We start from the raw sequence: 25,607 nt of genomic DNA on the forward strand, positions 1-25,607 counted from the left end.
CTATCCCCCTCTCTCTCCCCCTCTCTCTCTCTCCCTCTCCCCCTCCCTCTGCCCCCTCTCTCTCATCCAGTTTCCTTTTCTTTCCTACCTCTCCCTTTCTGTTTATCTCTCCCTGTCTCCTAAGCTATTCCTTCAAATTGCACTCTATGGAAACTGATCATAACTGAAACAAACTTAGTAGAGGTCATCACACAAATGCAGCTTATAAACTTTTATTAAGCATTCTTACTTGCCTGCCACACAAAAATGACAAGTGATAAGGCCATATTATCACTGACAAGTTCAAACAATCTTATATAATTTAGAACATCCCTTCTCTTTGATGCTTATCGTTTCATATCATTATTGATCTTATTTTAAAAAAATCTAATGGTAATAAATAAACACAGTATATATCATGAAAACATGATAGCAGCCTCAATCATTCACAATATATGTTGAACAATCAATAATCTTAAAACTGTCCATAAAACTGAGAAGTTTCCCTAGCACTAAAAAATCAGCAAATATTGGAGTCTTTACCCTGTAGTTGTAATGTTTATACATTTATTATATAATGTATGTTTCATTTTACTTGTTTTGTAAATAGTCTATATGTATTTTGTAATGGAATAATAAAGTCCCTCTGAAGAAGAAAAACATAATGTAGGAAACTAGACTGGGCAACTGAAAAACAAAATGACTTGCATTGGATGTATTGGGGCGAAAGCTCTCAACACAGCAAAATAAATTTGTCAGGTTCATATTCAATCAAAAGCAATGCCTGGCCATGAAGGACAGAATTGAAGGTCAATAACCAAAGGACAGTCTATCATCAACCTGTAGGTAGACTCTCCCAATTATGAATTCATGATTAAAGAGTTATTTTTGCATACATGGTGAGCCCTGTGACCTTTGACCTCGAGACCCCAGAACCTAATCAATTCATCGGCTCTGCAAGATACATACATGAACAAAGTTTGGCAGGAATCCATCAATGGGTTCTTCAGATAATGCGATCACGAGAACGGGACGTATGGACGTACAGACAGACAACCCGAAAACTTAATGCTTCCGGCTACTTTGTAGCTGAGGCATAAAAACAGAGGATACACATCCTACCAAACAAGTTATCTCACAAGGCACCTGCCCCTGGTGTGTTCGGCTTCACAGTCCTTGCAGAAGATAAAGAGACATTCAGTGATGCCTGCCCTGTTGAGTTCAAGAGATGGAGAGCCTCCGGAGACAAGAGCGTCTCTACGGAAACCCCTCCGACCAGAGGGATAGCGGATGGGATGCTCTCCTCGCCGCTACCTTGCATCATCCGGGTACCATCGTCCACCTCTGTCACAACGATATCCCCCATGTTGCCTGGCGATGTTTGCTGGTTGCCACACAGGCTCTCGATGCTGATGGTGGTGGTTGGCCGGGTTGTACCCGAATCTGAAGAATGGCTGGCCAGATGGCCAAGACTCGATAGGTGTTGCTGGATAGTGCCTTGCAGGATGGTGGGAAGCTGTTGCTGCCGTGGTAGGACCAGGTTGCAAGCTTCGCTATCCTGGGTGGACAGAGGCATGACCACTTCTTGGAGTTGAACATTGACCTCCTCCACATTGACCGCATCTCCTCCTGCGATGGGGCCACCAGGGTGATGGAGAGTGATAGGAACCATGACATGAGAACTATCAGCTGCTTTAAGACGAGCCATGGAACCGCTTGCTGAGGTATTGACATAATGTGGCATATTACTGCTACCAGGTATACCGTGCCCATTGCTACTCAGCAACAAATTGGGTTGCAGGCTTGGAATAGTCTGTATGATGATCTGTGTCTGTTGTGAACCATCTTTCTGTGTCTTCTGCTGTTGCTGTGGTTGTTGTGGTGGTGGTTGTTGCGGTGGTGATGTCTGCAGCACCTGGGAGTTATTTGTTGCTGCAACTGCCGTGCTGTAGCTCGGGGGTTGACTGCTACCACCACTCGGGCCCGGCTGCATCCCAAAGTTTATCAGCTGCTGCTGAATCTGCTGCGTCACCATCTGATTCTGCAGTTCTACAAGGATCTGCTGCAAGTTCTGCTGCAACAGCTTGGCATCGATGCCCTCTAGTCCTGCCACTGTAGCTGTCAGGGGATGTTGCTGTTGGAGTTGCTGTTGTTGTTGCTCTATAGTCATGCCTACAATAGTAGGCACATGCTGATTGGATGGCTGAGACTGTGTTGCTGTAGATTGAGCTGGCTGGTTGGTAGATACAGGGGATTGTACATAGATACGGCCTTGCTGATCGGCTGTTAGAGGCTGCATCGTTAGAGTAGACGGATTCGTCCCTCTGTTTGTTGACATGTTCTGTAAATCAAACAAAAAGATTTAAAACCCATTACATACTGTGAATGATTGCAATATGTGTAATATCTTGTAGATTTAATCATACAAAATGCTAAATAGTAATAAAATAATAATAGTGTAAACTTATAGAGTGCACACCGTCGAGGGACGCTCATAGCGCTAGCTCAGCAACAGTTCTCCTTAATACAAGTACAAGTAAAAAAAAAATGTTTATTTGATAATAGAGTTAAATGATCCTTCTTATTTTTTTCTTCTGTCCCAACCTCCATATGTGCAAAATCGTGTATATTTCTCATACAATTATAATTTAAATCTAAAAAAATTACTAACATTTCTGAAAAGGATTCAAAGTTACAAAAAATATGAGGGTCGTTTCTCACCTGTGCTGTAGGATGGGCGGTAGCAGTATTGCTTGTACTTGACTTTGAGCTACCAGGCAAGTTTCCAGCTCGTATCTGACGTGTGACCTTCCTCTGCGCTTCAGCCAAGGCAGCCTAGGGAGACAAAAACAAGGCATTAATCTTCATTTGCCACACTTGACCCAGGTGAGGTAAATGGGTACCTGGTAGGAATTAATTCCTTAAAATGCTAGAGCGCTGTAATGGCAGCTAGGCTTAAGCCGGAGTAACAATAAATGCGCCTTGGAATAGAATTTCTAGATAGACGGCGCTATAGAAATGCCTATTATTATTATTGTTACTCACTTTTCAAGAAAATCAACCAAACACAAACAAACGAACAAGCGAAACAGCCTTCAGGTACATATGGTCATAAATCATAAAATTCCCTTCAATACAGACTTCATGAACCATATATGTTCGAGATTTCACGACACGATTATGGTGTTGTGAATCCTATACTATACATTTCTGTGAAAGCAACTTAAAAAAGTTATCTTCATCAATCTTAATTTACATGCTTCACTGCTTCTGCATCATAAATTTCAAATCTTCCTTTTAAAATGCTTTCTCTTTATATTTTCAATAAATAAAGTATGTGATTTTTGTTTAAAGGCTGTCTGGACTAGTTTGGCCAAAAGGGATTAGACCACACAGCGTGGACACTGACAGGTGGCTTTCTCATCAACTCAGCTCTCAATTAACATAAGAAAAAGAGGATCATGGGGGACCAACAGGCATGGATTGGGGAAGTTTTCTATATAGAGGGAGCAAGTAGCTACAAGTAGTACAGTGGGGCTTTATGTCATTGCAACCAACCTGTTGTTTCAGTTGCCTATTTTGCCTCAGCTGATGTTGTATTAATTGTTGCTCTACAAGTCTCTGCTGTTGTCTGACTTGTTGCTGCTGTTCCTCCAGTTGTTGCTGCAACCTTTTCAACTGATCCTGTTGCTCTATCAGTTGTGCCTGCAAATTGAGGTATAATCATCGCAATGTATTGAAGGATTAAATACTACAAAGTCATAATGAAATAAATAGATTGAAAATCTTTCAGACACAATCTTAAGTAGTCATTCAGCATATAATAGTCATTATCACAACAGATACTTGCGTATGTTTAACTAAATACACATTCATCTTTTAACTCACCAATATAATTATTAAATGTTATCCATTGCGATATACTTTCAATTTCTAACTCTAATTTTACGGTTTCGTGAGTATTATGATAAATAGTGACCATAGGGTTTACCACAGCGCAATATTCAGAGTCACTACCTTGAACTAATCCTAACTACTCCTGAAAGGACTAACAAGGGAGACATATATATTTTGTACAAAAAAACAGATTCTTTATATAATTCACTGTCTTTTTCTACAAGATACAAATCCTCAGTCATGAGAGAGACCTTAAATGGAATGACTTTACGTACAACTAACAGATTCTCTGTCATTTTCCTTTTCTGCTCTTGAGAGATACCTTACCACGGTCATGAGAGATCCTTGCGCTCCGGCCTGCCCGGCTCCAGCTTCTGCTGACCCCGCCCTGGAGCCCTGGAGCACCTCACCATCCTCCCCAAGCAGACCCAAGGTCTTGCTCCTGGGGTGGTTCTTCCAGTACTTTTTGAGGCCGTGCTGGGGCGGCTCCCGGTCCCCGCCCGTCTTGCACATCTGGTCCTTGACCCTGGCGATGGTGGTGATGCTGCTGCCTGTTACCATGGCGATGAAACGGGCGCAGTTGGATCCCTGACCTACAGTATAGAGTTTAAATGAAGTGGGTCATCAGTTTTCATGCGCACAAGGCCACAATTCGCTGACACCAGACTTTTACACACACACCTGTAGATGACTTCGCCAACTTGTTAAAGTACATGTATGTTATGAAGAAAAAAATAGAACATGAGCACTTACGTAGCTGGAGCTAAAGCTGGGGTGCTAAATTCCAAAATCTTTTGAAGTGCATCTTAATGTGTAGTCATGAGAGAAAATTCCCCATTGATCATCAAATGCATTTTTATACAGGAAACACAATTTCTAAATCATTCTACAAGTGATAAATTTTAACAAGTTTCTCAAGCAATCTTGAAAACAATGGATACATCAACAATCTGTAAATTCCAGAGTCTGTTTGGGAAAAAGATGCAAGAATTTGGTACAAAATGATCTGTTTCTGCTCATGTACAGATATACATCTAATGCCTCAGTCACACCTTTGCGTATTTGGCTTGCGTATTGCTGCATATTTATGGAAAGCCGTTTTAACATTTATTTTTATTTCTTGATATCAAGAAATAATTTTCTGGTGTAAAGTGATGGTAATTCTTGATATCAAGAAATAGAATAAATGTTAAAATGGCTTGCCATAAATACGCAGCAATACGCAAGCCAAATACGCAAAGGTGTGACCGAGACATTAGACCTACTGCCATACCTGAAGGTGTAAGCATCTCAGCAAGAACTTTCCTAGCCTCCGTCTGCCCAGAGATTGCTCTGTCCCTCCACTGATTCAGAAGCAGACTGTGTGTACGTGCCAACTAGGGAGAATGATTGAATTCAACAACAATGGTTACAACGGCAGTGTTATATAATGGCTGGAGATCAAATCATATTCCTCTTATGATTTCATGACATGTTTGACTTTAATACACCATGGGGGTGTTTCACAAAGACTAAGATCAACTTGAAGTTGGACTTAACTATGGCAGGCCGTTCATGCCACTGTTTGCTCTCACCATTTATAATTATTGGTCTCTCAAATGACGTACAAATCATGGTCACAAATCTACATTTGTTGATAATTCATTATTGAAGAAAAAAATATCATCTAAAGATCATGATGGTGAGAGCAGTGGCATGAACAGCTTGCCATATTTGAGTCCAACTTAAAGTTGATCTTAGTCTTTGTGAAACACCTCCCAAGTATCTTAACTTGACAAGCATTTGCCAATTAACTGAGTATTCAAAGATCATGGGTTCACCAAAAGGGCACCAACATCACAGTATCTAAAACTGAACATGGTACAAACAGGGGCTGTGTAGGTTGCGGATCCTAGCCATGTCATGCCACTTATGTCCTTTTACGAAGGCCTCTATCCAATTTGCCAATTAACTGAGTATTCAAAGATCGTGGGTTCACCAAAAGGGCACCAACATCACAGTATCTAAACTGAACATGGTACAAACAGGGGCTGTGTAGGCTGTGGATCCTAGCCATGTCATGCCACTAATGTCCTTTGTAGGAAGGCCTCTATCCTGTCTATAAGGCCACCAGAGGGAACCAGAGAAAGTGGCCACTGTAGACAGGTGGCCTTTCAAGACAGGTTCTACAACACACATTTCCTTTTAGAGGGAGGCAATATGTGTGACCACTATAGAGAGGTGGCCTTTATAGAAAGGTGGCCACTACTAAGTAAGACACATTTGACTGCAGTTGAAAAACACATATTTTACTTCTGCTTCTATCCACAAGGATACAAATCAAAATATATGTTTGTTTGTATGTCCACACTATGATTCTTTGAGCTTTAAAGATGCAAGTCTATGATTTACTTTTTAAAACCCGTCTGCACTAGTTTGGCCAGGGGCGATTAGACCTCCCTGCAAGGTCACTGACAGATGGTTATCTCATCAAATCAACTCTCAATTAACATTAAAAAAAAGAGGATCATGGGGGACCAACCGGCACCGATCAGGCATTGTTTGCTATATAGAGGGCGCAAGTAGCTATAAGTAGTGCAGTGGGGCTTTAAAGATATATGTCTATGATTTACTTTTTTAAAGAAATTAGATCACCTACCAGCACACACTTCTCCAAGCAGCACGTTTGCTCAGATAGCTTCTCCACGTCCACAAGTTTGCCCAGTGCAGCCTGCCCCTTGGTTCGCTGCAGCCTCTGGGTGCGATTCTGGGGGTCCGTTTTCAAGCGCTTGTGCAGGAAGTTGTTGGAGTAGAGAAGGATACGCTGCGTTGCACGCTCGCACATCCGTAAGTCACCACGAAGGATCTTCCTGTTTGCGAGCACAAAGTCCTCGTACTCCTTGGCTTTGCGATGACCGTTACCTAGACCAACCTTCCTTTGCCTGATTTTTTAAAAAGTCAATGATTTAAAAAAAAAAATGATTTGGAAATTTAATGTAAGAAAGGAATTGGAATGTTTTCTCTTGGTAGTAGTATGTAAATCCAAACAAAGCAAATGAGAAAAAAGAAAAGATTGTTAGTTTGTTTTACCCGACTGCTAAGAAAGCATTGCATACTTGTAAGTAACCAACCAGGGGACAGAGGGACTTGGTAACGAGGATTAATGCTATACCAAAGGGCACTAGCACATCCACTTGGTTTTAAACCCTGGACATCCTGGTTACAAGATTACTGCACTACTACTGAGCCATCACAGTTTTCTTTAAGAATTCTTTAACAAGGAGGAATTTACATGCAAACCATCATTGTGGATGTTTCATGGTATAGTGGTTTAGTCACTCGACTCTCAAACCAAAGGTTAAGGATTCAAATCCGAGCTCAGCACTACCATCCTTCGGCAAGATGTAAATCCACATTTGCCAATCTCCACACAGGTGTTACTGGGTACCTGGCAATAAGATGGGGTAATAATAATTGCAGGGTCCATAGGTAAAACAGCATTGATGCTGATGAGGCTTCCCTGGCTACAAAAAAAAATCATAATCATCATTATAGGAATGAACATACCCTTTGCCTTTGCTCAGAACCTCTTCTCGGTTGTAGAACTTCTTCTCCCTGAGACGTTTGGCATCTTTAAGAATGCTCAGCAGCTGAATGGCTCGCTTCTTGGATTCTTCTCTGTCACCTGATTAATGAGAGTGTCGGGTTCTGGTTATAGGTGAAAAATCATTTTAGAGCGTTCCCATTTTTGTGTACCTATGAGATCTATGGGGAAGAAAATCTCACCATGCTATTGATAGGATATTGTTATTGATCCTCAGAAAGGTGGTGGTTGTTATTTTTATTTTACCTGGCTGCTAAGAAAGCACAAATGCTTGTAAGTAAGCAACCAGACGGCCGACAGCTTTAGGTCCTCTCTGAGGGACCTGGTAATGAGGATTAATGCCTTACCAAAGGGCACTACCGCATTCCCTTGGTTTCGAATCCGGGTCACCGGATTACGAGACCACTGCTCTACCGACAGCTATCGTGCCTCCTCAGTTAGGTATAAAGATCTACTAAGTCATATATTTGAGCAAAAATATATTTTAGTCATTTTGTGTTTAGGAACATCCAAACAAATGGATGAGTTGTCCGACACTACATCAGGGTGACATCAACGATTTGCAAATTTGAAAACTCTCACATGATCACTTATTGCACCTTTTTACAATTCACAACTTTATTATACACTTTTGTTAGTTATTACATACAGTAAATATTGTTGCTTTGAAAGACATCAACTGCATGATGAATAGTTTTAAGTCACGGTGAGCCAGTTTAATAATAATTGTAAATTTAATAATAATAATTGTAAATTTATAATGCGCAGTTTCTATATGTATATACTCAACTGCGCATGACATAATGATAGTAAAAGGAACAATACAAATAAACATTTAAAAGTTTATCTCAAAATGCAATTCAAGGATTCAAGTTCTATTGCCCATACAACATACAAAAATCCAACTCCCATTGGTATTCAAAACAACAGTGAATAATTGCCATAGCTAGCAGTGGAAAGATTAATGTAGCTAGATATAATCCCCTCTTCCCCCAATAGACATTGTATGGGGGAGGGAACAATTTTGAGCTCCACGGACTGACCTTGAACACACAAACACATGTGCGAGTCACAACCATCTCTAGTCTACGAGCTACATGTATGATCGCTATCATAGCATATTGATAGAGATACATGTAGTTGCGACACACGGTCAAAGGTGAATTCATGGAGCTCAAAGTACTTCCTTCTCACATACAACCTCTAAGGTAGGGAACTATTTTTAATGCCCCATGACTTTGACCTGCGGAAGAGCGGGACTTGATATTGATATATTAAAATCTTTCTCTACTCTATGAGGTACAATCTCTACTGTGCAGCACCCTCATTGTAATCAGAATTCAAGATTGGCGTTAAAGATAAAGTTGAGTTCTGGTCATGCGATTGCATTGTGAATGAAAAGGTGTGGAATGGATCAGAAACAGTTGATCATGTAGCATGTAAGTATTGAGTCATTAAAATCATAGTAAATTTGGCCAAGTCTTGGTAAAGTAACAAGCACTGTACACAGAAAGATGTATATGGGACTACACAATGGTGTAGGGTCTACTTACCTTTATTTCCTTATCTTTCTATGCTCATTACTCAGCCAGCATACATTTCCTACCAAAACTGTTTGGTAAATGACATCTATTTGTAATCTTGAAGATTCAGTGTAAGTTTTGTTTGATTCTGTGAGAATTCATTTTCTTTTTTTACCAGAACTCAAGTTTATCTTTAATGTTCATCCTGCAAGTGGTTTCTTTCTACTAGGTACGTACCTTCCCCAATGATGAACTTTTGAATGCAACCACAGGGTTTGGTGTTGTAAACTGGACACGTCAACTTTTCGGCTGCAATCAAATGAAAAAAATCATAGTAACAACGACAATAATAAATGGCATCTATAAGACAAACAAGGAGAAAAAATAGAGGTGAAAATAAGAGTGTCATATTCTCAAGTCAGGCATTGCTAAAGAAGATTAAATGTAGTTCAAAAAGGGCAACATGAATAGGGGTAAATGAATAACAAATAATGGCATTCAAATGATGAAACTACTTTTCTTATAGAAAAGCAGGTATACATGTACAATACATGCATATTCCTAAATGCATACATGATTTCATAGCAAAAAACAGACTGAATATATTCTTTTACTTTCACAATGTGTCGCATAGATTAAGATGAAATTTCAGCTTGGATGTAAAGGTCTCTAAGGAAGTTATGATTCTCAAATTAAATGGTAAATTATTCTAAAGAGAAGGTGCCGCAGCTGAAAATGCCCTTTCACCACAGGGTTAAGGAACATACCATCGGGCTCCCCAAGCCCTTCAACCAACGAAGCGGCAAAGTGTTGTGCACTCTCGTAGTAACGCTGCTTATCCTCCACTGACGGCGGCGGGTCACGAGGGGGCGCCCTGCTCTTTCTCTCCATTTTAATGCCTAGACAGACAAAAGGGAAAATGTGAGAAGAAAAATAGAGAATAGTTATAAAAAATTATAAGATGAAGACGTGGATCCTAATAAAATGATTGGTTGAAAGCTTACACGTAACCAGGCATTTATTTTTCCCAGCACCTAATTTGGATAATGACCGGTCATTATCAAAAGCATGTTATTAAACATCATTTTATAAAACAAATAAAACATAATCTTATATAACAAATAATACACATCATTTTGTTCGGGCATTAGTAAAATTACTTATGCCCTCCCTGATGTGTATTATTTGTATACTGCAAATGGTTCCACAAATTCTAAACATACTGCATGACTTGTTTATATTTACATGTATTGAACTAGGAATGTTGTACCACTGCTGCTGCTGCTGCTACTACCACTGCCACCAATACTACTACCATCACCAGTACTACTACTACTACTACAGTACATATAATAATAATAATTTTCTATTCATGTATATTACATTATCATATCACATTATGATGCACTTTTATTACCCCAGCAACACAAGTGCTCATGTTCTATTTTTTTCTTCAGAACATACACGTACTTGAACAAGGTGGTGTAGTCCTCTAAATTTCATCATTTACCCTCAAGGTACATTTAGTATTAAAGTTAAAACCGACATTACTGTAAATGAAGAAGATGAGGAAGAGAAGGCTGACAAGCAAACAAACTTGAGAGTAATTGATTTTCTTACCACATGCATTGCAGAGAGTCAGGAGTTTCTGGCTCTCTTGATCTACCACATAACGAGGCGTTGCCTTGCCCTTGGAACTCTGACCGGGTTTACGTCGAAGTGGATTCACAACAAATCGAGAACCGCAGCTGTCACAACAAAAGGGTTTACCTAGATGGTATGAAGAACAGAAAACTTTACTTTACAAAGATTATTAGTCTCACACTAGAATTGCAGCTAAATCAATTCATACTGCAACAATCATTTTGAAGACAAAAAAAGAAGATTCTTCACTAGACGATTGAACCTACTGCAATACGATGTTCAACAATAGATGGCAACCTTCCTCCCGCACTGCGCAAGTAAGCACATGTGCAGATACTGGGCAAGAAGATAAGACAAGCTTTCTTCCGGCTTCCAATCCCTTCCATAGAGAATGCACAGCAGTGTCATTTTCAACTAATTCCTTTTTTTACTAAATTATTATTGGAACTCCCCCAATGATTTGATGAGATCTATGTAGGCACCATCATAATCTTTTACTTATAGTTTGTCCGTTCTGAAACTATTTGTAATTTCTATCGGACTTTCCAGTTCTTGACCCAATATATTTGTATGGAAACCAAAAGTGCCTTTGCCAAATATACACATGGTCAATGTTGCCCTCTACGGCCAAATACCATAGTTGCGGTACATGTAACAAGAACTATTACCTTGGTCATGAAACTTCTAAAGTAAGTGCTTGTAATCTCTCTGTGTAAGTCTGCTTCATTTTCTAAAGCCTGAATTATTTTCCTTTAAATCCAGAACTCTGGATTATAACTCAAGTCTTATTCTTAATGTCTCTCATCCCAATGTTTTTTAAAGCAGGATGAAGGGGGAGAAGACTCTGTGTAATTTTACATTTTCAAGCTTCAGATCTCTACATGTGTGTGTAGTCTTATGTACCCTTTTCTATATGCAGTTCTTCAGGGGAGTGTTTCACAAAGACTAAGATCGACTTTAAGATGGACTTAAATATGATAGGCCATTCATGTCACTTGTTGCTCTCATCATTGGTCTCTCAATTATGATCTTTAGATGAAATTTTTTCCTTCAATAAGGAACTATCAAAAAAGCTAAATTCTGTAGATGTGTGACCATGATTTGTACGTCCCTTGAGAGACCATTGCCAGTAAATGGTGAGAGCAAACAGTGACATGAACGTCCTGCCATAGTTAAACCCAACTTAAAGTCAATCTTAGTCTTTGTGAAACACCCCCCGGGAGTTTCCTCTATCTCTCACTCTCTCTCTCTTTTTCTCCTCTTTACTGAATTTACCTGTTGCGTTTTTCACCTTCTTTGGTTTTGGCTGTGGAGAGGTGTCTGTTTCTCTATCTGCACGAGTGATTTTCTTTCTCTTCCTGGTACCCTTTCTCCCAACCTACGATAAAATTAAAAACGAGAAATTATGAAACATAACCTTGTACATGTGTGAGTGCTTTTACACATTCATACACAGCTAGACCGAAAGCTTCAGCCTCTGATATTGACGGTTGTTCCACTGAGACTACTGTACGTCTGGCTCCACTGAACGCCTCTACATAGGTACAGTACATCGTATGGGGAGGAGGGAATGGGTCGGTTCGGCTGAACAGAGATGAATGAGATGCTACGAGGTTTTTTACTTTTTGCGTCTTCATCATATCTACTTTAGCTTATACATGTATATATTACATTAATTGAAAAAATTAACGATATAAAATTATGTGTATTGGGAAGGTTGACAAAGTTCAGTTTTATTCAAGAATCCCCCATACCAGACGGTTACAAACATGTACATGTATATCCTCCTACTCCTTAAGCCTATTCCACTTTCTGTTCAGACTGGCTTTTACCAAAGTGGGCTAAAGTTGGCTAACCCTGCAATTGCAGTGCCAAGCAAATGAATGAGAACTGAAACAACAAATAGTCCGGTACTACGCAATGGAGCATATCGCAGCTGGCCAGATGCGAAGTATGTCCAATCATAACAGCGCTCAAAATACACGGGGGCGGTGGGCGATTCGCCCCCGTGAGCTACAAAATCGCCCCCGTCAGGTTGCTCACGGGGGCGATTGCAAAATTAAAAATCACCCCGGTGGAATTATAAAATAAAGATAATCTTTTCTGTTATAACTTTAACACAATATTGAGTTTCAATTTTCAAACCTTAAACCAATGAAATGGAACTAAGATTAGCGTGCAAGATTTCTCGTTTTATGAGTAGGCCTATTATTACCGATTCAGCTCGCAGTGCAGTGCCGCCATCAGCAGTGGTTATAGGCCTACTGCACCGTTAGTAGCGGTGCGTGTGCACGCTGCCGCGCCATGTCTGCTGGAGCTGGAGGCGATCGGGCAAGGGCAGAAACATGGTCATGGCCTGGAGAAGTTTTTCGTTGGCAGCAAATAATGAACCTCGACCAGTAAATCAATATTAGGGACTTTTAGATTTGCACGATGAGAACGTGGACTGCAACGTGTGACCTCCTTTTAAGGCACTGCCAGTGCTTAAAAGGACGTCACATGTGATTGCCAGTGCCTTAAAAGGACGTAACACGTCCACGTCCACGTCCACGCAAATCTAAAAGTCCCTTTTGAGGAGAAGAGGAAGACCAAAATGTCGTGGAATCAGGGGCGGCGATTTCTGTTAATGACCGGGGGGGGACGAAATGCGATTTTTTTTTTTTTTTTTTTTACGAGGATGTTTTGCAATTTTATTAGTGTAAACGCTGCACTGTTGGGCCTTCCAGAGCCTAAAAGTGTGTTGCAGTCATTATTCAGTATATGCTATACAATTTGTTTTGCACTTTTTCAAATTTCCAGGGGGGGATAATCCCCCCCTAAAAAAATTGAGGGGGGACGTGTCCCCCCCGTCCCCCCCGGGATCGCCGCCCCTGCATGGAATGATATGATAACATGGGCAGATCTACGGGGGGGGGGGGGGGGGGGGTAGGGGGTTTAACCCCCTCCTCCCACCCCCGGCCCCCTTGGACTGCCAAGTGAAAATGTGATATTAAAGCGGGGGGGGGGGGGAGGGGGATTCTGGAGAGCAGGACTACTAATCTATTTTGTTTTTTTCAGGGGGCGGGGGGAAGTGAAGCGCCGTTTTAGCATGACTTTCTTTTTAACTCTTACTTTCACCTATCTCAGATAACCCTTAGTTTTTGGTTGCTGCTTTATATGTAGTTGATAATGCATGATTAAAATAAAGAGAGAGAGAGAGAGAACCACCATCATTTTGCAATGGTTCAGGGTTCGTGTAATGTACATTTGAAACCATTTCTTAGCGTCTCAATCCTAAAAAAATAGCAAAACTATTTTTGAGGAAAAGCATTATACTGAATTAAATAAAGAATAATAGCTTTATATTGGATCATACTAATACTAATACGGGCTAAAGACAATGTGGTATTTGTATAGAGGTATTCCAAAATGACATTCTGATAATCAACATTTGTTCTGGTATCATATCTATATACGCATTATACAACTGATCTTTACGATTTCTTTACGTGACATAGCTTTTTCTCCCTCTGCAAACAAAACAGAAAACAAGGTTATTTAATAAAAGGACCATGCGACTAATAATCATTGTGATTCAAATTGATGCAAGGATTTTTTTGAATATGCAATGCTTTTCACCAGAATCTTCTTTGTAAAAACGACCTTTACAAATCTCAGCCATGCAATTCTGCCACTGTGCTGTAAGATCACTTTGAGATTAGGAGAAGTGTATTATGTAATGGGTATTTTAAATTGAATGGAACGTCTCAACTCAGTAAGCATGGCTGATATTTGTAAAAGTTGTTTTTACAAAAATGATTCGGGTGAATAATAGTGCTTATTCAAACAAATATTCGCATCAATTTGAATCACAATCATTATTTGTCGCTTAATCCCTTTTAATGACCATGTTTTCTTTTTCGTTTGCAAGGGGAGAAGAAGATATGTCACGTTAAAGACATCATAAAGATCAGTGTTGTATGCGTATATATTATATACACAGGCCAGTAACAGCTATGTAGCTTGTAAATTTGTAAGAGGGAAAATGCTGATTAAAATGATAATGATGAAATAGCAAATAATTGAGGAGTATCATAGGTACCAATTCAATAGATATTTGTATAAAAAAGAGCCCCCGTCAGTAATAAAAGAGCCCCCGTGAGAAGGCTCACGGGGGCTCTTTTTCCGGGGGAAGAGCCCCTGTGGACAAAAAATTAATTTGAGCCCTGAATCATAACATTCACGATATCCGGGGTTAACGAATTACAATGAGAACAGCGTGACTTTTCTTATTCCGGAATAGGCGCTAGTACGGGACTAAAAACAGCGTGTGTGAAAAGCCAAACAAAATAGTCTGGGGTTAAGAATAGTACGGGGCTAAGCAAAGTACGGGGTTAAGCAAAACCAGTGTGAAAAGAGTATAAGTGGGGCTAGCCCACTTTGATAAATACAAGTCTGAACAGAAAGTGGAATAGGCTTAACCCCAGACGATAGGTGGGGCTAAGACCCCCCTTTAACCCCACCTATAGTACGGGGTTAAGCAACATTTTGCCAGAGTGAAAAGAAAGTGGAATAAGCTTAACCCCGGACTATAGGTGGGGCTAAGATACCCTTTAACCCCACCTATAGTACAGGGTTAAGCAAAATATTGCCAGTGTGAAAAGAGTATAACAGTGAGTAACAGTAAATTCCAACCAATTATTGAATTTTCCCAACCAAAAAAAGACATAAAACAGGCCATAAAAAAAGACATAAAACAGGCCATAAAAAATCTGTCAACACTTAAATGTTTGGAATGGAATGTAGAGCCATTTTATTGCTTTGTGACGATTTCCATTCACCTACATGTAAAATGTAATTAAATTGTAATAATATAGTTGGGAGAATTCAGGAATCGATCGGATCAGTTTTCCCAATTTGTACCATGAATAATGGTCTGTTTTCACTCAAATTTTCAGATTATCTTTTATTGTACATGTACATCTAGCATTGAAGTCACTACCTTAGCACCACTATCTCTCATCTGATCAATGTTACCAAGTCCCTTTAAGTGAAAACGCTCCGTCACTCTGATAGGACGTTAAACTTAATTGAAAAAATCATAACAAATAGAGGGTTTGACTGATATATCATAATTTTGATATCGAAAAAATGGATTATTGGCCGGCGCGATTTGTCTCGGAATACTATACTATGCACTTCGGAAAAATATAATGTCCCTAGCCCTCGACCAAAATATAACTTCCTCGAGGATATCAAATGTTATTTTGCCCCTCTAGGCAGTCAATATCTGTATATAATATTATTGACTGCCTAATTTCAGGGCAATACGACTTGTCATATCAGTCACCTTCACCTTGGCCCCCCCCCCCCCACCTTCCAGTAGAGTACAGACCGCCGTTGGGGTATTCGTACCGTGTGCTTGTCAAGTGCCGAGTGTACAGTGCAAGTAAAAAGCCTCTAAAAGAATTCTATGTGCAGCTAAAAACAGTCTGAAGCTCAACGGAGCTTAATGTGTTGCACCTTCTGCTTGAAAAGTTCCAAAGAGGTGCAATCGACGACAGCAGATGGTAAGGAGTTCCACAGTCGGATAGTATCTGGGTAGAATGTGGTTTGGAATAGCAGAGTTCGGGCAAAGGGAACATGGAACTTCTGTGGATTTCCACGGGTGCCGGGACCAACAACTGGTATGAAGTAGGTGACTGGAAGATCAACCAGGCCATGGAGTATGCTTGTAAACCATGCCTACTTCCTACTTTCGGGCGATATAATGTTGTATTGCCCTGAAGGCAGTCAATATCACTTAATTATCACCTACATGTAGCCCTTAGCTTTTTCTTAACGTTAGAAATATTACATGTACATGTAGGATCTACTGAACCTTCTGAACCTTCTAAAATTGGAGTCAGCAGGGCGGTATTCCGCATGTCGCTAACTTGTATGGCAGGTGATGCATGCTAGAGTGTGTTTCTGAAATTATCAACTGATGTAGCTATTACAGACTGCTGGTCGAGGGTATTCCATGCTCGTCCAGTTCTGACAACAGTGAGTGACTAAGCTAGTTAGTTTCCTGGGGCTCGTTCCTAGAAACCGTCATACATTTGTAAGTCTAACTTCTTGACTAAATCAGCGTTAGTGAGCAACTTGTCCGCTACATGTTTCATGAAGCCCTCTTTGCCAAGATCAACAACAACATCCTGATTAAGTAGTTATGACGCCTCTGACACCATCATATCTCCGTCGTAACTTTTTAGTCGATGGGTAGCGCCATCACATGTCATTTATTGGGTAGACTATGGCTGGCAAAAAAGGACAAGAAATCCTCTGGCTATGATCTTAATACTACATATTCACTTAAACAGGGAGTTATTGTTTTTTTATATTTGAAATTTTTTTTAAATATGCCATGGTTATTTCACCTTTTTCACCTGTCTTTCGGGCTCCTTAGTAAGACAATGTCTTGCAATGCCCTCCCATAGTTCATCAGTACACCACTGCAAATAGTTTGTTCCGTAATACAATAGGTCCATTGCTGGATCTGTGGGAAGACTCAACAGGATTATCACCTGCTGGGCCTATAATGTAACTAAACGTGTCGAGCTGCGTTGAAAGATAGGCATCCACCTCTGATTTAAATCTGTTTATGGTTGGTGCATTCACTGCTGACATCGGTAGTTTGTTCCAGGTGTTGACTACATGGTGTGTGAAACTATACTTGCCGATGTTGAGATGTGCACGCTCCTTGTGGATCCTCATGTTGTGGCCTCGTAGATTGGTTTCCAGCTCCTTCATTGTAAACAGATTGTTTATCTTGATATCGTTGAGGCCATGCATGATCTTGTAGACTTGAATCATGTCACATTGGGTGTTTACCCAATAACAGGTGTTGTCAATCACCAGGGTTAGCCTTGAGTTTTATGACCATTAGACCTTATGTAATGCTTTGTTTTTCCTTCGCACTAGAATCTCCGAGCATGCTCCGAGAGACTAGGGGGTAATTCTTGACGGGCCAACCGGAATGCTGTGTGCAGATTTGTACTCCCATTAATGGTATTTCCACCAAGTCTGGTGTCAGCGAATTACGGCTTTCTGCACATGGAAACTGACTACATGTACCCACTCCCTTTAACTGAACTGATTATATGTGTTTATTTCCACATTGTAAAATCCTCGATAGGATGGGTAATCTGCCACGACAGGCAATTTGCCCATAGTTAGAAGTGTATTCTCTAGTTTTCAGACCCATATTGCTTTCCAGATAAATTCTATCTTCAAATGTGTAAAATAAAAACTTTAAAACATGAGTTTTAACGTTTGGAATGTCAAAGTTTTGTCATTTGAATATTGTACTGACGCCTAAAACAACAGACAAAACTTTCAAAACATTGTATTTTTATTAAGAAGAATATAAGGGTGCATTTTTATAAACTATCAAATGAAAATATCCGGGGGGTACCCATCTCAAGAACAAAACTGATTCACCGGTCATGTAATGAAATACTCACATTTATATTTTACAAGTACATTGTACTTCTGTTGTATAATCTACACAAATTTGGAAGTATATTGCATCTCTTATTTCTTGGTATCACTTTCAATCTTTTTTTTATTACTAATTCATTTAAAGGCAGGCTTTACTACTTCAGCTAGAACTTGGGATTAGACCACCCAGCGAGGTCACTGTGACAGGTGGCTATCTCATTAACTCAGCTCTCATTTTTAAGAAAAAGAGGATCATGGGGGACCAACAGGCGCTGATTGTGGAAGTTTTCTATATAGAGGGAGCAAGTAGCTACAAGTAGGACAGTGACCAGTGTGCCTTTAGATAATTGCATTTTCCCTAATAATAATATTACTTTTGTAATATTAATAATCCGGTGGTATTGCGACTAAGGCTAATATAGTGACGGGGCGGTTATTAATATTACTGGGCCTAGACCTACTGTTTAACTACGAAATACTTCTTAGGATTAACTACTAATACTATAAAAAGGTCTAGATCCTACCAGGCTACTAGGCTGTAGAACTAACTGGTACTCGAAGTCTCGATGTAGCATCGACGTGTGGAGCTCCACTTGAAGCTGCGTTGATTTGAGATTCAATGAGAAGGGCAGACGGCTCGTGTTGCTCGCTTGCTGTCTCAGGTCAAATCTGACATTCCCAGTATTGGGTATGCCCACGGAGACAACCGCGGGTGTCGCCAAATGCGGGACTTGCTCGCATATGCATTTATAAACGCCAGAGCCGTATTGGCTCGGGCTGAATCACTACACTAGTAAGTAAGTCATGCTAGGCAAATTCATGCAAAAAAATATATTCAAAAAATTGACTTGAAAACACATCAGACAATTAGTCTGAACCGAGTCAGGAGCAGATTTGAAGAAATTATATTTTTAAATGTTGTAAAACCAAAGATATAAGAAGAAAACTGACAAAGTATCTGTACTAAAAATCGTACATGTAAAATTGGTCGTACACATTCGACAGCTCTAAATGACGTGCACGGTAGCGTTACGTGCGTTCTCGAATCCAAAATCATACCTCACACACACACACTCTCACCATACCGCGATTGGTCCGTCGTGGGGAGCTAGCCGGCTGAGAGTTTGCAGCGATACCAACGCAGCTTCGGAGCTCCGCAGCGCGCCATTTTAGCGGGACTCGGAAAGGTTTGCGGTGGGAAGGCAGCGGCCTAGCTTTTTGCCCAAACAACGCTAGATCGGCTGCTGGCAAAATGAAAATAACTACGATCAAGAACATCGTCGGTTTCTTAACTTTTCATTGAGATAATTCTGCATTCTAATTGAGACTATATAATAAATTAAATCGACAAAGAAACCTCGGTAGAACTCTTATAACTATACAAAAGCTTGTTTATTTCTTCATTTGACATTTTGTTTTTGACCATTTTTTCGTGCGCGAGTCAATGCAAACTATGTATTACCAAACTTTCAACACGCAAGGAACGGGGAACACTCGCGGACCTCGTATCAAATTCGTTGCAAAAAAAAAAATCAAGGGTGATTTTGAAGCAGTGAAGAATATTGGCGCTGCAATGCGCAGAAATATACTTGAAAGAAACTTAAAAAATCATACCTGAATTTTCAGAAAATCGTATTTGTATTAGTGTACCTAGATGTGAATTGTTTATAACTCAGATTTTATGAAGATTTGTTGGGAAAAAATGTCAATTTTTTCCGTTTGGTGGTCATTTCTAGGCTAATATTTAAAAAGTTACTTCAGTAATGGTCCCGATGTTTCTCTTATCATACTCGCATGTTATTCCTACATAGATTAAACATAGGATGGTTAAGGGTAAGACCGGATAACATTATAAAAAAGATATATATCCTTCCAACCTCCCATATCCAAGTTTTGGTCTGATTATTGCCGACCCACCGCAGCAAGGCCATTCAGATTTTCGTACGCGACCGAAGCGCCCTCTAGTGCCCCATGAATGTGCCTAGTCATGCATGGCACCTCTTCTCGCCGATATACTATAGTATCGATCTCACGAGATATCTATCTAGTAAGCTCTTCGCAAAACGGTTTAGAAAGATCAGGGACATCTCCGTAGTTGGCGGATAAAGTTATGACTGTCTTGTCCTTTGGTTTCTAGGAACGAGCCCCAGACTAGGCCTACTACTACCATCCCATATCTGATCACCTCGTACTGCACTGCGCACAATCACACGACCGTGCCGCACCAAACACGTACCGCCGCAACTCAGGCGTTGTGGAGGAGCGACGCGCGGTGGACCAAGCCCTAAACAATATCGAGTGGAAGTAGACGAAATGCAATGACAAATAATAAACATAACGCACGTTAAGATTTGTTTAGTATTTACCATAGATTCTATAGAAGTTGATGAACATCCTCCTGCTTCTTGTAGGGTTTCCATTCCAATAGTTTCCAATAGTTTCTCCATGACCCGAGACTCCGATGGCGATGCCCCGACAGTAGTCGGAGAAGTATACAGTCGACAATATAATATCCGAAGTAAACAATTTGTATATAGACCCTATACGGTACCTGATCAAGTCCTGATATATCGGATCTAATATCTCCCCTGAAAATCTCTTCTTTTTTTCTCTTCAGTGGTGCTGATGACAACGTCATTTCGTGCACATTAGCGGATGAAGGGGGAGGCTTAGGGATTGCAGGGGTACCCCCTCCCCCCTCCACATCAAACATATAATAGGCCTAAATTCTTTTTGGCATACGAATGGGAGAATGTGTGAAGCCGTGTGACGCGGATAAGTTTTTACTTTGTAAACGTAGTAATTAAGCCTCTCCATTTGTACTAAAAGTAGTTCTAGGATACATATTTCCCTTCCTACTTGTTTAAGTTGTATGCAAAGAAATCATTACAAACAATGAGGTCTTGACTACGGGGAAAATGGGCCACCCGCCAATGAAACAATGCTATATAGGCGGGACATAAGGGAGAAGTAGGACAAACAGTGCTATACATTTATTATTACTGCTCTTGCTATAGCAAGAGCATATATATATATATATATATATATGTATATATAATTATATATATATATATATATATCTATATATATGTTCAGGTCTTCCCTGATCATCACGATGTCGATGCATGTGCTTATACGTCAGCTACCCCGTTTTTTCAACACGGTCCAGTGACACCATTACTGCCTTCCCCGACCCCCCCCCCCCCCCCCACAGACGCCATTATTATGACCCAATTTTTTTTCTCCATTCTGTTGAATCTCCCAAAACTGATTCCCACAAAATCACTGACAGTAGTAGCAATATAATGAAACGCCCCAACACCACCACACCCACTTCCTGCACACTCCCCTCAACTTCATGTTCTCAAGTAGGAGCTTAATTTGCTTGAGACTATATACATAGAAAGAAAAAGAGAGAAAGAGGTGGTGGAGAGAGACAGAGAGAGAGAGAGAGAGAGAGAGGAGAGAGAGACAGAGAGAGAGGGGAGAGAGAGAGACAAATATATATAAGAGAGAGGGGGAGAGAGAGAGAGAAACAAAAGTGGTCTAACAGCAGCCAATCATTTTGTATAAAATGTGTTATTATTTTAATTAACAAATTGAACTCGGACGAAGAAACTCCACCCACATTGTCTAACGTTTTGCTCGACATTATATTTTCGTTCTTCATTTACCATTTATAATATGCGACGTAGCAAGTTGATATAGATCAAACAGCGCCCCCTATATAATAATTATAACAACCACCAAGATAAATAAATAAATGAATGAGTGAATAAGGAACTATACAGAGAGAAAAAAGTATTTGATGCGACCGCCGAATTTCTTGGTTCATCATTCCTGTGCTATTTCTGTTTTATGATTTCGAGCTCCCAGCATGATTGTATCACCAACCAGAACGTGAGCAATATTAAAGTGATAATGCGGTCATGGACGTTTCGTCAATTTGTAATTGCATACAAATATAGGCCTATCTCGCAAAATATTTCGAATTAGAGGTAATATTTTTGTAATCCTCTAGCAAATAAAAAAATCGTTTGAGTTCTAAGTTCACCATGCAACCAAATCCGCGACGTGACTGAGCAATATTTGACAAGTGATAATGGCGCGTTCATGGATGTTTAGTCAATTAGTAATTGCATTATAGGCCTATCTCGCAAAATATTTCGAGTTAGGGGTATATTTTCGAAGCGCCGAGTAAATAAGACAATCGTTTGAGTTCTAAGTTCACCATGCAAATGCAACCATGCAACCAGGACCGCGATGTGAACAATTTAGAGCTTTTAATACAGCTGTCTTGAGCGATAGAAACACACACTATGCAGGCGCGGATCCAGGGGGGGGGGGGCCAAGCGGGCCTTGGCGCCCCCCCCCCCCCCCCCCCGCAAAAAAAAAAAAAAAAAAGGAGAGAGAGAGAAGGAAAGAAGGGACAGGGAAAGAGGAGAGAAAGGGAAAAAAAGAAGAGGAAGAAGAAAAGAAATGAGGGAAGAAGTAGATCGGGAGGAGGGCAAAAGGACTTGCCTCCCAGACTGTTGCCCCCCCCCCCCCCAATCAAAAAATAAAAGAGAAGGAAGGAGGGCGGGGGGTGGGCAAAAGGAAGGAAGAGAACGTAGGAAAACAACTGAATTTAGACAAAGATTAAGAGTCGATAACGACACAACAAATCGTCTTCTTTCTCTAATGAGTTAATGAAACGTAAGCTTCCGCTTAGCGCGGGAGGGGGAAAACTAAATTCAGACGAGGATTATTTTTGGGGAACGACACAACAAATCGTCTTCTTTCTCTAATGATTTAATGAAACGTAAGCTTCCGCTTAGCGCGGGAAGGGGAAAACTAAATTCAGACGAGGAATATTTTTTTGGAACGGTACAACAAATCGTCTTCTTTCTCTAATAATTTATTGAAATGTCAAAGCTTCCGCGTTTCGCGGAGGAGGGAGGGGAAACTCGCCCCTCCCTGCACCCAACCACCCACAATATTACGTCACTGCTGGTCACCATTACGAATCAATATTTGGCTCGCATAATTTCAAATTTTGCCCCCCCCCCCCCTAAGAAATCCTGGATCCGCGCCTGATGTATATACAACGGCAACAGTTTCAATATAAAATGTAAGTTCTTCTTACTTAAATCATTGGTCTGGAAACAATTATTTGTCCATTGTTCTGTATTGTATTACATTGACAATGAATTCACATTGTAATGCAATTTTCAAGTTTCCCAGGCTTATTTAGGAGAACAGAAGATTAATATTGTTAAGTTGTACGATAACATCACTCAGTTTGATTTGATTGGAGATATATTAAAAATAGAGTAAAGGCTATACAGTATCAAACAAGCATACACCATTAAACTTCAAGCTCACTCACACATGATTTATTGCGACACTTTCAAGGCTACTTATTATTTCAAGTTCATGTACATACAAAGGGCAACAGCTTCAATATTAACATAATTTAATCATTGGTCTGGAAAATGTTAATGCCCATTGTATTATTATACAACATTTTCCATAACGATGAATATACATTGTATAATGCAATTTTCTGGGAAAACCATACTTGTCATTACTGTTATATTTGTTATGATACTAAAGCAAATCGTTTCGCTTATCGATAAGATAAATCAATGTGAAGTATGTGTCAATAATGAAATCATTACGTGCTATTTTTAACCGGACTAGACATTTGAAATGTATAAAAAAAATGTATACACTATTGACAGCAAACAAGTTTTTTAAAAAAAGAATTCAGAAATTGAACAACATTGCACATTTTAGTCTACACGGCATGCTCTACACCCTTAGTTGGACTGTAAACAGATGTCTTCTTAAGTCTTCCATATAAATATAAATTTAAAGGAGGTCAATAATCATTATGAAAACACCACTCTCGTTAGGTTGACACATCAATATATATTGTGCACACATGTAACAATGTGATAATATTTTTTCTTGGGGGGGGGCGGGAGGAGGGCAATTAAAAAAGGGACTGATATGTGAACATTAATATTGATAGGTCGCTTCACAAAAGGGGCATGCATGGTCCTTTTTTGTGGATAGTTTTTTGAGCAAAACACAAAATAGGTGGAGCCAACGTCCACACAGGTCACATCGCACCCATGGAGGTTTTGGCCCGAATTTACAAAGGAGGTTTGTCGACAAATCTAGGTTTATGTGCTTCATAATTTTTATGACGCGTTTCGATGCGTTTGTCTGAAACGCTTCATATAATTATGACGCACATAAACATAGGTTTGTCTACAAACCTCCTTTGTGAATTCGGGCCTTTGTGAATTCGGGCCTTTGTGTCTGTGTCCTTCCCTGGCTTTTCACACGACACATTTTTCCCCCATGTCTTTTGCGAGATGCCCCACATTCCGAGAATTTATTCTCTTGGACACAACTAGAGCGTTCTGCAATTGAAAGCGAAATGTGCGAGTCAGGGGCGGCGATCCCGGGGGAAGGACGGGGTACACGTCTTCCCTCAATTTTCTGAGGGGGATCGTCCCCCATGGATAATTTGAAAAAAAGTGCACACCAACAAAATGTATTGCAAATACTGACTAAAGACTGTAACACGCTTTAAAGGTACTATGTCCCTTTTGCAGCCAACCTCAAATGCTGTAGAACTTTGCAGGAATTATGAATATGTCATGTACTATGTCCTATTTGTGAAATTTAAACGTTAGCAGTGTCCTCATATTCAAATTATGCAAGGAAAACCGTTTATTTGCTATATAGACTTCACTGTCAGACACTATTAAGTGACTGACTGGCTTTTTTTCTTCTTTGGTAATAACATAAAATGAGCTGTAGAGGGCACCTGAGCATTTGTCTAAATCAATAACCTACTTCTTGTAATGGCCAAAATTAAACTGATTGAATCTTTACGCAACAAAAAACGTTCGACCATTCGGTACAATGGTCTGAAAATCAGACTATTATTTATACTGGCTCTATAGCTCTTAAGTCGATTCGATAACTAATTGTCGTTATTTTCCCACTTAAAGACATTTTCAAGCCCCCCCCCCCCTTTTTTTAGGGAAGTTCTAAATTAGTGTTATATTTCAAATGCCGTTGGAATTTAACCTTTTCATTTTTTTGGCTTTCAAAGAGGTATAGTACTAAGATTTTCCGAAATTCCGTATTTTCCTTAGAGGTAATACAAAGTTTTGGTATGGGGTCATGAATTTTGATGATACGCGATCCTACAATGTTCAATGATCGTTGTCACGGTTGAAATCGAGTCTACGGTGATGAAATTGTTGAATAATAAACTCTTTATGTTGTAAATTAGCTACCTCTCAAGATTGATATTACTTTAGCTTTAAAATAGTGTCTCTTGACTACAATCGACGATTTTCTATTCCCATTTGGAAATTATATATCAGAACTGCATATTCCGAGATTTTCATCGTCGCAGCTACCATTGTATGGCTGTATAGGCGCTATTTGAAAATTACCGGGAGCACTATAAAATTGACATTTTAATTTCTCGAAATCCTTAGCGTTTGAGAGCC

General features: G+C 39.9%; 1 protein-coding gene across 1 annotated transcript; it reads right to left on the reverse strand.

The window, feature by feature from the left end:
* Positions 1-196: 196 nt before the first annotated feature.
* Positions 197-20,615, reverse strand: LOC115929231. The gene is made up of 12 exons (XM_030997814.1): positions 20,454-20,615; positions 11,902-12,004; positions 10,603-10,752; positions 9,750-9,881; positions 9,220-9,291; positions 7,423-7,540; positions 6,515-6,797; positions 5,150-5,252; positions 4,204-4,469; positions 3,538-3,684; positions 2,701-2,814; positions 197-2,320 (listed from the first exon to the last, which is right to left on the reverse strand). Exons 1-12 carry the CDS (start codon positions 20,532-20,534, stop codon positions 1,115-1,117), a joined length of 2,775 nt encoding a protein of 924 aa, XP_030853674.1. The 5' UTR covers positions 20,535-20,615; the 3' UTR covers positions 197-1,114.
* Positions 20,616-25,607: the final 4,992 nt, after the last annotated feature.

This window comes from Strongylocentrotus purpuratus, unplaced genomic scaffold (assembly GCF_000002235.5).
Source record: "Strongylocentrotus purpuratus isolate Spur 01 unplaced genomic scaffold, Spur_5.0 spur5_scaffold_4, whole genome shotgun sequence".
In the NCBI taxonomy this organism is placed as follows: Eukaryota; Metazoa; Echinodermata; class Echinoidea; order Camarodonta; family Strongylocentrotidae; genus Strongylocentrotus; species Strongylocentrotus purpuratus.